Source organism: Physcomitrium patens, chromosome 3 (genome assembly GCF_059467195.1).
Source record: "Physcomitrium patens ecotype Gransden chromosome 3, ASM5946719v1, whole genome shotgun sequence".
NCBI lineage: Eukaryota > Viridiplantae > Streptophyta > Bryopsida > Funariales > Funariaceae > Physcomitrium > Physcomitrium patens.
In genome coordinates, this window is record NC_143412.1 from 11696783 (window position 1) to 11709799 (window position 13017).

At 31.8% G+C, this 13017-nt stretch overlaps 1 protein-coding gene across 2 annotated transcripts; it reads left to right on the plus strand.

The window, feature by feature from the left end:
- Positions 1-1978: 1978 nt before the first annotated feature.
- On the plus strand, positions 1979-4118 carry LOC149989509 (uncharacterized). Of its 2 annotated transcripts, none has more exons than XM_090249392.1 (5): positions 1979-2126; positions 2590-2729; positions 3211-3286; positions 3465-3545; positions 3749-4118. In XM_090249392.1, exons 4-5 carry the CDS (start codon positions 3470-3472, stop codon positions 3964-3966), a joined length of 294 nt encoding a protein of 97 aa, XP_090105518.1. In that variant the 5' UTR covers positions 1979-2126; positions 2590-2729; positions 3211-3286; positions 3465-3469; the 3' UTR covers positions 3967-4118. Both variants share the same exon structure in this region; 1 of them encodes a protein (XP_090105518.1).
- Positions 4119-13017: the final 8899 nt, after the last annotated feature.

The window sequence follows — 13017 nt, forward strand, 5'->3', positions numbered from 1 at the left end:
CTCTCATGTTACCTCATGATTTATTTTGTATGTGTTCTTTGTCTCTAATGCCATTTTCAGCTCCAATCTTCCATTTCCAATCCGTTCCTAAGCCAACTCCTTCTTTCCTCCTCCCCCCCCCCCCCTTAAGTATTGAGTTTTTTGAACAAATAAAATGATGAATGAATTGTGCAATATATCAAAAAATATATTGTACTTTGGTAATAGTTATAATAAAAAATAATAAGATAATAGAGTTAGCAAAGATGATAATAATATTAATTTTAATAAGAAAAATTAAGTATATGCTTAATTTAAAGAAAAAATAGATTTGTCTTATAATTCAAAATAATTTTTAAAAATCAAACTTTGAAATAGTACTTGTAACTTATTTATTATTATAAATTATTTTTATCGAAACAAATTTTAAAATAATTATATAATTATATATTTAAAAAAAACTAAAGAAATTAGATTATCTATATTTATTTATAAATTGATATTTTATATAAAATTTTAATATTTAAACTAAAAAAAACTATAATTTGACTAAAAAGATATATGTATTAATAATTCTTTTTGGTATATTGCACAATTCATTCATCATTTTATTTGTTTAAAAAACTCAAAATTTAAGATGAGAAGAAAGGAAGGAAGAAAAGAGGGATGAGTTGGAGACTCAAATAGAGTTAAAACAGGGTGAAGATGGAGGTGGGAAGGTTGAAGAATAGGGCTAGGAATAAGGGATGGGGATTGGAAATAGGATTATGAGATGGAAGTTGGGAATAGAATTATGAGATGGAGGTTGGAGGGTCGAAAAATAGGACTAAGAACAAGGGATGGAGGTTGGAAATAGGATTATGAGTATGAAATAGATACAAAATGAATCATGAAGTGGCAAAGAGAGATGTGATATTAATAAAATTAGAGTGTAGCTTCAACAACTTTATATATATATATATATATATATATATATATATTTGTATTAAAAAGATTCTCTATTATTTTTAAAGAACATATGTTCTACTTTCAATTAAATTGAATAATATCTATTTATATAAGACAATAAATAAAGTGATTGATCCAAATATTAGATAATAAAAATTAAAAAATAAAAAATATAGATTTTTCATAGAAAAAAAGTCAATTTATTGCTCTATTCTTCTTGGAAATTATTTAGAAAACTAAAATATGGATCTCTTCTACTCTTGTTCTATCTATGTAATAAGCCAATATAAAATAATTTTGATGCAACTTTGGATGATTTATTCTATCCAAACTTCTTTAGGTGCTCTTATTAATTTTTGTTGGGAATATTAATGTAGTCCAATTCCAATGAAAGAGAACTAGACCACCTAAGTTTTAAACGAAAACACCTCTAAATCATCTCATCATCGAATGCTACTAAACCATAATCCCAACAGCCAAACTTTTTATTAGAATAATACATACAATTCAACACTTGATTTACTGAAAATTTCAAGTAGAGATCAATACTGGTAAAAAAATCACCATACCAGGTGCTCAACTTAATAGACCCAAGTTTATAAACCTTCAATTAGACTAATTTTCTGCATCCTTCTCCTCTAGGCACCAATCTTGTTGGGGCACAAGCTTACGTCTTTTGTTTCAAAACAAGGGCTTTTAAACTTGCACTCATTTTAGCCACATTTGGAAGTGTAAGATCCTACTACATTGACAATCGAACTGATTCAGCTTCCAGTACTATGAATATTCACTACCGTATCTAAATGACGATGAATTAAGGCGAGATCATCTTAGAGTTCTTTCTTTTCTGTGAACTAGAACATGTTATAAATTTTGTTCCGCCTTGGTCATCGATGCGGAGGTCGTTTCATGATGTCACAGAACAAATTGGCAGTTTTTTTCTTATAGATTACTACTTTTTCACAAAACAGGTCCCATCCTGACAAGAAAAAGAACCGAGGACGTTTTGAACATGGCAAACTTCGAGATGAGGCTTTGAGTTTGCGCATAATAATGGTCTGTGTCAAAGTTGAGCAATTTGACCCAACAAAAGGACATGCCATTTCAATGTTGTTGGCGGTGTCCGGACAACAGTCAGCTTTTGGAATTACTCACAAAGGACAACTGAGTCGCACCACATTTCTAGATTTTGATAAATGGTGATTGATTGCGGAAGTGCTGTCATGATGTATTAAATTGCTAAATCGTTGGACTAATTTTAGCTATTTTGTTTGTAGCTGCTGCTGTCTAACGAAAAATATTGCATTTGTTCCTATCCTTGCATATGATGGCATTTGCAAAATATTTTCTTAAAAGATTTTTTGACAAGCTTAGGAGCTGACATATGAATATCGTGAAGATTTGGTTTGTAGCTTAATGGTGTAAATTTTCGAGGATAATGGGGGATGCTTTTACGTGTGCCTTGCTTTCTCTATACAATTTTCGAGATACACCCTTGGTGTTTCTGTTGTTCCTCTTCACAATCGAATATGTGTTACATTCTGTTCTTGGAAAGTTTAATCAAATCGTTGTACCGCCTTTGTGACGCATTGGAACGAAGTAGAATCGTCACTTGTGGTAGTTGAGAAATTTTTGAAAAAATTGCTGAACCATACTTTGCAGTCTAATGCAGACGACCCAGTTTGAATTGCTATATCCTCCAAAGTATCATCACCGTACTCGGTTACGAACAAACATTGCTGCAATACCAGAAGGAAATGATGAAAGTGAAGAGAGCCTGATATCATTAAAAAGTGATTTAGGTTAGTGCTGCACTTGTTCAACGATATTATTTGATCAATTTTTGGATTATCACCAACACTAGGGGTGATTAAAAATCTAATTATACCAAAACTTCATTATTGATTCCTTCAGAAAAGTTTTCCCTATGCCATTCTAATTTCAGACTCTTGTAACTACGTATCATAAAGATTGGGATGATTCATATACCTATGAATACTGCTTGTCGATGTTCTGTTATGGCCGTCGACAGCAAAGATTTTACAACCAATGTCTCCGTGAAACCTCATCGGAACAAAATTCAATACTGCGAACTGGTACAAAAATAAATTTCGTCTTACATTTGCCACAATTCGCACTACAAAGGCAAATTCAAAGAATCATTTATTAGAAGATACGTGATAAATCTGTGACAATCATTTCTGGTTAACTTTTCTTGCAATTTGGTCATGGCCCCGCGTGTTTGTCGTGAAATTCACAACAACAGTTTTCTTACTGATGCAGAAAATTGGATCTTTCATAGCTTACGTCTTCTTAGTATAAGTAGCGGAGAAGATCTGATTTAAAGCACTTTTATTAGGTAAGGACAATTGCAATATATGGAAATTTAGCATCTGTAAGACAAACCATCCATGTGAACAAGGAGGTTTCAAAGAAGTTGAGCACCTTCAGATAAGGGTAGCCATTGGTGTTTTTTTTTACAATAATGATGTATTATATCTAGAATTCAAGTAACGACATGTATGACTTGTTTGCAGTACCCATGGAGACACGCCTGCATAGCAACTATACTATATTAGCAACTAGGACTAGCTCAGAGATTGAGCAGCAGGAGCAAGGTGAGCATCCTCAAATGATGGAAAATACTTTGTTCGAGTCATGGTCACTTGCAAGAACTGGTTAAGTGCCAATGGCTTCTTCTATTGGCTTTCAATTAGTATGGATTCGACAAACCCCAAGACATTTGCCTCACTTGTTCGTAGCGATCCAATTATAATTAGTGCGGTCTTCCTGCATCCCTCACAGTGATGGATGCTGGCAGGGACGGAAGAATCGAAGGAACCAAGATTGCGAGAGTTTGGATGTCAAGAATCATTACTGATGAAGATGTGGTCAGTATTGAAAATAGGTGATGCCATAAGTGTCTTCACCCACGTGCTAAAAATAAGATTTAGAACCCACCTAAATCTTGCTCTTCTCGGCATGCCTCTGTTAGCGATTCAAGTTGATGATAGACTGGCAAGGGAGAACTTGCCCTGACAGAACATTCTCTAAGTTTTGCACATAAACCTCCCAACAATCATGCCTTCATTTCCACCACATGACTAGAATCGACGCAGTGGTTGCGGCTAAAACCTTCAGAGCTACTTGCGCAAACAAAGATAGATCTAACACCATTGTTTTTCGCGCCATCGACATGTAATCAACACACGATAATATCACATAAATGTGAATTTTGGAGATGGTAATGAAGTGATTAGGATCTTATTGTCAATTTTGGTTAGAACTTAGATTTATTCCTCAGGGATTAAAAATAAATCCACGATGACAAGCATGCAGTTGGCTTTATAGATTAGAACCCAATGCGAGCCAATCTTCGTCCCTTCATCTGAAGTTTGTCTGCTCTCAAACACATCGTTGCAGCAGATTTGAATATGCAAAATAGAAACCTGGATTAGCTATACAAGTGTGTTAATGTTACAGTTCTAGCTTCCGATTATTATGCCCAGTTCTACTGCGGGATGACGGATATAGTAATCACAATATGAATATTTTTAACATTGAGGTGTGCCTTGTTATGAATGAAGCTAAATTATATAGATATATATGACAAAAAATGTATCCAAAAGTCAATGTTATAAAAATTTCATTAAAAGTAGAGGAGAATAGATATAATCAATATACTTGTTATACAAGGAAATTTTATGAATTATGTATCAAATTTATAATAATGTATATAGATATTTCATTTCTTATTTTGCTACTAGTTCCAATAGTTCTTATCTTTGACAATAGTTATTAATCTTTGACAATAGTTATTTTAATTTTAAAATCTAAAATATTTTCATATACCTCATATTCAATTGAAATTGATATTGAGAAGATGTATTCATTCTTTTCAACTTCTTCAAATTTATTTTGAGTTGCATATTTTATATACACAATTGGATGAAACATCCATGTACATTCTACTTTCATTCAAGATTTTGAGTATTTTTTGAGGTCCAATAAGTTGTTCAAACTAGTTCAAAGTATAATCAATTAAAAAGTAATAGGTTCTATGTCATTAGAGAGTTGTTATTGAATTGGAGGATATTTATGCTATAACTAAATAAAGATTAGTTTAGTCATCATACATTGTGTATATATGTTGAGTGATAATAAACAATAGGTTATGGGCCCTTCTCCGTAAATACATGGCATAGTCATAAACAAAAGTTTTTAATTTTTTTTTTCTAATATTTTCAACATCACTTCAATAATACAAGCTGTTTATTCTTTTTATATCATTTATATATTCACTTTTTATCTATTTTATCTATTTTATTTCTTTGCAATACATTGTTGTATAAACAAAAATTTCTAATTTGAAAATTAATAATGTCTTTGCATATTGTATATCATCTGCTAAGAAATCACTACACTGTCTTTTTTCTAAATCATCATAATATTCTTTTTTCTTTCCATCATGGACAAACAAAACAAGATTCCTATATAGATATTTGATGGTATTCAATTTTTAGTATAGAAGTACTATATCAAAATAGTTTTTGAAGCAAAAAAGATTCTTCAAGTAATTCATGGCATCAAAAAATGACATGTGATTCAATTATCTCATCCTATGCTTAAAGAATAGCTTGCTATTCATACATGAAATGAAAAAAATGCTAATATAAGGATGTTTATTAGTAAGTTGATTTTTCAAAAGGTTCTTACTAAGCTAATCACATGTTTAACTACTATCTTGATGTGATAAAATTTATCCTCATTACATCTCAAGAAAACCCTTGAGAGTATATTTATGTTATATAGCAAGTTCTTTGACTATAAAATGTAGCTTAATGACAATATCTCCACTCACATTTAGAATATCATTGACATGCCAATAATTCTAATTGATCTTAGTCATATAATCCTTGATAAAATGATTATTTTAAAAATCATCAATCTATTACCACCTAATTTTAACATCATCCTTGATGTGCAGTCTAATGTACATGAATATAATCAAATAGTTGATCATCTCAAAGAGAGACTTCTATGTCATGAGAGTCTACTTTTATACCATGGTGGTGGTGATATTGAGGCTAAGAATGCTTGCTTCACACATATCTATGCCTCATTAATACAACCACTAAACAAGAAAGAACAACAATAATATTACATCCATTACATACATGACTTGAAGGCTAATGCTAAGTGTTATAATTATCAAGAAATTGGCCATTGATGTATAGATTGTATAAGGCCAAAGAAATATTCTTGTAAAAAAACATGACTAATAGATAAAAGAGTAAAGAAAATATTATTTTTTAGAAGATCTTATTTCAAAATATTATAAAAAATTATCTTAAAAATATAGATAATAGTCAAATGGTAGTAAATTTAAAATATAAATGCTATCTTTTTACAAAGTAGGATCCTATTTACTTTATAGGCCCACAAATAAGATAAAATAAAGTAGATTAGAAAAATAAAGAATATAGGCATATACAGGAAGAAATTAGAAGTTTCTTTTAGCATAAATTACCTCATGAAGACAAAAATTGATATTTAAAGAGGACCAATTGTCAACTTAGGTTGAAATCAAACCTTGAGGCACAAAATCACATACCTAAAATAAATCTAAGATTCTTTTGCATATCAAAGAGTGATATTTGAAAGAAAAATTTATAAGATTTTTTGAAGTATTGATTTTGAGCAATTTAAGTTTGTAATGACTTTGTAAGAGCTTTGTAAAGTCAAGGTTGTTTTGGATGATTTTGGATTTTGTGAAATAAAGTAGAGTTTATAATTGGATAATTTTGTGAGTTTTATAGTAGATCTATAAGTAAAATTTTTTAGGATTGTGAGTATAATTGTATTAAATATATGTTATAAATTTGAGCTTAATCAAAAGGTTGGATTAGAGGTTATTGAAGTTCAAGTGGATTAGGATCTTGAAAATTGGATTTTAGGTCTAATAAGGTTATTTAAAATTTATAATAATTTACGAATTGGATTGAAGTGATTTTTATTGGAAATAATGATTGACTTGACTTCTAATACTTATGTAAAATTTGAAAATAAGTTATTAGTTTAATTAGGATGGATGCCAACCAATACTTGAGTGGATGCCAACCAATACTTGAGTGGATTATGACATGTTTCTCCCATTTTATATATTCAATTTTCTTCAAATTTATCGTGCTTATTGTTAACTAAAAAATTGAAAGGTTTATAATTATTTAAGCAAGATCAATGATTTAGTCAATAGATACTAAGGTTTTAAAATTGTAATAAGATTGATTTGAATAATTTAGATTTTAGTTAGGATATATTTAGGAATTGATTAGGATTTGATTTAGGATTTAAGAATTGATTAAGATTTGATCTATGATTTAGAATTTGATTAGGATTTGGTTTAGGATTTAAAGCTTGATTAAAAATTTAAGATTTAGGATCTAATTAGGAATGATTTATGATTTAGGATTTTTTTAGAAATTTTTAAGAATTTTTTTGGATTTCTTTAGAGTTCTTTGGATTTCTTTAGAATTTTTTTAAAAAAATTCCAAAATTTTCTAGAATTCTTTATATTTTTTTATAATTAATTTTAAAATTTAATTATACTTGATTAATATTTGATTATATCTACTAAGCTCTAATTATAATTTATATGTGATTCTATTAGAGTTGTTAGGACTTGTTGTTAAAAATTTCTTTTACCTTCTTCAATCAAGTACTCAATACATTTTCAAATAAGACTTTATATAATATAATAATATCAACAGCTTACAAAAGATTTAAGAAAAATTGATGGTAGTATGAATGACACAAACATAGCCAAAAGCTTAAAGATATCTATTAACTTTGACAAAGAATTGTGCTTTAAATCTAATAATGACTTTACTTTTGTAGTCATAACTTCTTTGACTAGTTGTACATATATTGTTGAATCTTCTTTCGACATATTGTCACGGACATAATCATGTAAGCTAGTAATTATATATACAAACAAGTAGACGTAAGTAAAAGTAGATAAAAGTAAGTTAATTCTATAATATTTAATATAGAAGCTTCTTAGAAGCTTCATAGACGCTGCTTTGACTTCATAGGTATCTTTAATTGACTTTTTGGATTAGAAACGTGGTCAATAAGTTGGCCATGTGCCACACATGTTATTAGCTTGAAGATCAAGCTAACTATGTGGTCCACACGTAAAAAAACTTGCCTTGTAAGTCAAGGCATGTATCCTACAAAGTCAACACATATTGGAGGTCCTATAGGACGTCGCCACGTAGCCCCTAGTTAGATAGTATATATAGAGACAAGAGTGAAGGCTTCTTCACTCTTGTCAACTTCTTTCTTGCTTTTAGTCTAGTTTCAAGGATCTCTAGTTTTCTTGTCTTTTGGCAATAGCCATTCCAGTTTCTCTTTCAATATATATCCTTGTTTATATATATTTTGTTACCTCTCTTTGAGTGAAGGTTCACTTGTCTGAATTATTTTTTCATCAAGTTCATGTCCTTGACAGATTGACAAGAGTACACCTACAATATCAGAGCTTTGTCTAATCTTGATTAAGAGTGGATTATCCCTTTTTCTTGATAAGATATAAGCATATTAAAAGTTGCGGATTACCCTCTTCTAAACTGATATTATCCTTAGTATTTTCTTTGTTCTCAAGTCCTCTCTTCTATTTGTCTTAAGCGATATTAGACATCTTCTCTCTTCTAAGTGTTATCATGGCAAAACTTCTTGAAATGAAGAGTGCAATGGCACAAATACAAGAACAATTGAGGGAGTTAATGCTTACGATGCATCAACTCAATTTACTACCACAAGGAGCAACAAGATTGACAGGAAGTAAAGATATAGAAATGGTTGGAGCTGCTTCAATATCTGCACCAAACCATGTCCTTTCTCCTATGGTGGAACGCCCTTCAAATGTTAGAAAACCAAGAATTGCCCTACTCGAGAAGTTTGATGGCACCAAATCCAAGTTTCGAGGATTTATCAATCAAGTGCAACTTGTGATTGAACTTCAACCCCAAAGCTATCCAACTCCAAGATCGCAAGTTAGATTCATTGGTATGCTTCTTTCAAGTTCAGCACTATCGTAGTTTTTATATTTTTTTGAACGACGAGATCCAATATTGGATAATTTAGAGGCTTTTTTGGTGGAGTTTTGATCCATATATGGAGAACATGATGCAATTCATGTTACAACTAATAAGATCCATATTTTACGATAAGGCAATCAATCAGTAATGTTATATGCTTAACAATTTTGACAACTTACAACTGATATCAAGTGAGATGATACTGCACTTATTAGCCAATTTCTCCATGGATTACAATATGAGGTAAAAAAATTAATGCTCAACTTACTTGATCCTCAAACATTGAGTCAAGCAATTGACTTTGCTATGAAGTGCGACAATCGCCTTTTTGAATTCCGATCTGAGAACCGTACAAGTAGACCTCAACGTTACTATAATTCAATGGCAACACCAACACTTCTTCAACACATACATTCGGAAGTAGAGGATATGCAAATTGATGCAGTATGTTTTAAACCTCTTATTGAGCAAGAAAAGACTCGTCGTCGTCAAGAAGGATTATGTTTATATTGTGGAGAACCAAAGCACACTGCTCAACATTGTCCAAAGAAATGACACAATCACAAAATGAGGAGTATGGCTGTGAAAGAAGACAATATGTCGGAAAACGAGTTTGTCCAGGTATAATAGGGATAGTGCAGCTGGAACCTTGCACAACATCTAGTAAAGGTCATATTCTCTCCTTAGAGCCCTCTCCTTGTTTTATATTAAATGATATTTTAGGACCTAAACATTACAAAGTCTCTACCTTATTAGATTTAAGAGCCTCAGCGTGTTTTTTAGATGAAGAATTTACTAAAAGACATAGCATATCTTTAGTAAAGAAAACTAAACCTGTTCATGTAGAAGTCATAGATGGTCGTCCATTGTCTTCTAGAGATATTACTCATGAAAGCCTTCCTATAGAAGTAATAATCAATGGTCATAATAGTTTTGTAGTATTTAATATCATTAGATCTCCCTCTAATCCAGTCATTTTAGGTTTATTGTGGTTAGAAAAATACAACCCTCAAATAGATTGGATTTCCCAAAGTCTTACTTTTTCTAAAAGTATAACTAACAATATAGTTAATCAAGTAGAGAGTCATAAGTCCAGTTCAATTAAACCCGTATTTATAGGTGCAAAAGCTTTCTTACATGCTGCTATGAAAGAATCACCATATATTATTTATGCCACACCCGTTTCTATTGGTGAAAAGACTTCAAGTGACATTCCAAGCCAATATCAAGAATTTCAAGATGTATTTGAAAAAAAGAATGCGGATACACTCCTGGAACATCATCCCTATGATTGCTCAATTGACCTTCAAGAAAGAGTACAACCGCCATTCGGACCAATCTACAGTTTATCACAAAATGAGTTGGTTGAACACAAGGAGTATATTGAAGAAAATCTAGCCAAGAATTCCATACGCCATTCTAAATCTCTGGCAGAAGCTCCAATTCTATTTGTGAAGAAAAAAGATGGATCATTGGGAATGTGTGTTGATTATCGAAGACTCAACAAGATTACCATCAAGAACAAATATCCACTATCTTTAATATCTGGACTTCTTGATCAGCTGAATCAAGCTAAGATCTATATAAAAATAGATCTTTGGAGAGCATACAATCTAGTATGCATCAAAGAAGGAGATGAATGGAAGACTGCGTTTCAAACTAGGTATGGATATTTTGAATATAATGTCATGCCTTTTGGACTTACAAATACACCAGTAGCTTTTCAACATCTAATGAATGATATTTTTCAAGAGTTTTTGGACGATTTTGTGGTCTGTTATCTAGACGACATCTTGATCTATTCTAAGAATCCAGAAGAACATGAACTTCATGTTCGTCATGTATTACAAAAATTAAGAGATGCAGGACTCTATGCCAAGATAGAAAAGTGTGTATTCCACTCTATTCAAGTCGATTTCTTAGATTACATCATTTCAAATGATGGACTTATGATGGATCCTAAGAAAGTTCAAACTATTGTAGACTAGAAGATCCCAAAAACGGTAAGAGATGTCTAATGTTTTTTTGGGATTTGCCAACTACTATCGGATCTTCATCAAAGACTTCTCTCAAGTTGCAACTCCACTTACACGTTTGACTTGTAAAGACAAACTCCAATGGAATCAAGAAGCGGAAGTTGCTTTTGAATCTTTGAAGACAACATTTGTTTCTGTACCAATCTTGTATCGTGTTGATTTTTCCAAAGCATTCTTTATGGAAACAGATGCATCGGACTTTGCTCTGGGTGCGGTTTTATCATAAATGGGAACAGATGACAAACTTCATCCAGTAGCCTTTGATTCAAGAAAATTCTCAGCGACAAAAATCAATTATGAGATCTATGACAAAGAACTTGTTGCAATTATGGATTCTTTTCAAGAATGGCATCATTATCTAGAAGGCGCTTTCAGTCCAAACATTGTATATACAGATCACAAGAACCTCAAATATTTTATGTCAGCACATGTATTAAATCATCGCCAAGCTCATTGGAGCATGTCTTTATCAAGATTCGAATTCATCATCACTTATCGGCCAAGAAAACAACAAGGTTTATTCGATGCATTATCTAGACATTCTTATCTTGCACCAAAAGAAGGAGATGCAGCTTTTGAGCAACAAAGAATGGTTCTCTTGAAGCCGGAGCAATTTCATCTTCGAGCAATAAAATCAACATTGACTGTTGATTTAACTTTTCTTAAGCAAGTTCAATTAAGTATGTCTTTAGACCCTCTTGTTCATGATATTAAGAATAATTCTTCTAAATCTCATGATCCCTCTAAATTTGAATTCAAGAACAACCTACTTTATTTCGAAGGACACCTATATGTTCCAGAAGGAGAAGCACGTTTACGTGTTCTTCAAGGTCGTCACGACTTCCCAACAGCAGGACATTTTGGATATAATAAGACTTTGGAGCTGATATCTAGGGATTTTTGGTAGCCTCAAATGTGGAAGGCAGTTAAAGATTTTGTACAATCATTTGATATTTGCTTAAGATCGAAAACTCCTCGTCATGGACCTTTTGGACTATTTCAGCCATTACCCATTCCAGAACAACCATGGTCTTCTGTTTCTATGGACTTCATTATGGATCTTCCAATCTCAGGTTCTTATGACTCTATATTCATGATAGTAGATCATTTTACCAAGATGGCACATTTTGTACCATTTACAAAATCTATTACACGTGAAGAAATAGTTAAGTTCTTTCTTCACGATATCTATCGCTATCATGGATTATCCAAGGATATTATATCAGATAGAGGAACTCAATTTGTATTAAGATTTTGGCGGACTCTTTTCAAGATTTTTAAAGTGGATATAAAACTATCTTCGGCATTCTATCCTCAAACTGATGGACAAACGGAGCGTGTTAATTAAGTTTTGGAGCAATATTTAAGATGTACCATTAATTACCAACAAGATGATTAGACAACTCTTTTGCCATTGGCAGAGTTTGCTTACAATAACACGATACATTCTTCTACAAAATAAACATCTTTCTTTGTTAATTATGGTTATCATCTATGACTTGATACTTTTGACTTTTCAAAAGTTGATAATCCTACTGCAAAAGATTTGACAATTCATTTATCAGAGCTACATGCAATGATGAAGGTATAGTTAAAAGAGGCTCAAGAACAACAAAAGGTCAATGCGGATGTCTATCAAAAGGAACAACCATCATTCATCTTGGGTGATAAGGTATGGCTACTTCATCGCAATATCAAGACCATTCATCCTTGTGACAAGTTGGACTATCGAAGGTTGGGACCATTTTCTATTTCTGCATAAATCAATCCAATTGCATATCGTTTACATCTACCAGAGTCAATGAAAATCCATTCAATATTCCATGTGTCTCTTCTTGAACCATACAAGACATTGGACATACCAAGAAGACGACAAGCTCCACTTCCTCCTATAGAAGTGGACAATAATGAAGAATTTGAAGTATAAGAAGTCTTAGATTCAAGGCGGCGCC

Excerpts from the sequence above, each read along its gene's own strand:
- LOC149989509 (XM_090249392.1), top strand. The coding sequence starts at position 3,470 with ATGGAGACACGCCTGCATAGCAACTATACTATATTAGCAACTAGGACT. Across the intron at positions 3,546-3,748 it reads GATTGAGCAGCAGGAGCAAG|GGACGGAAGAATCGAAGGAA; the intron begins GTGAGCATCCTC and ends GGATGCTGGCAG.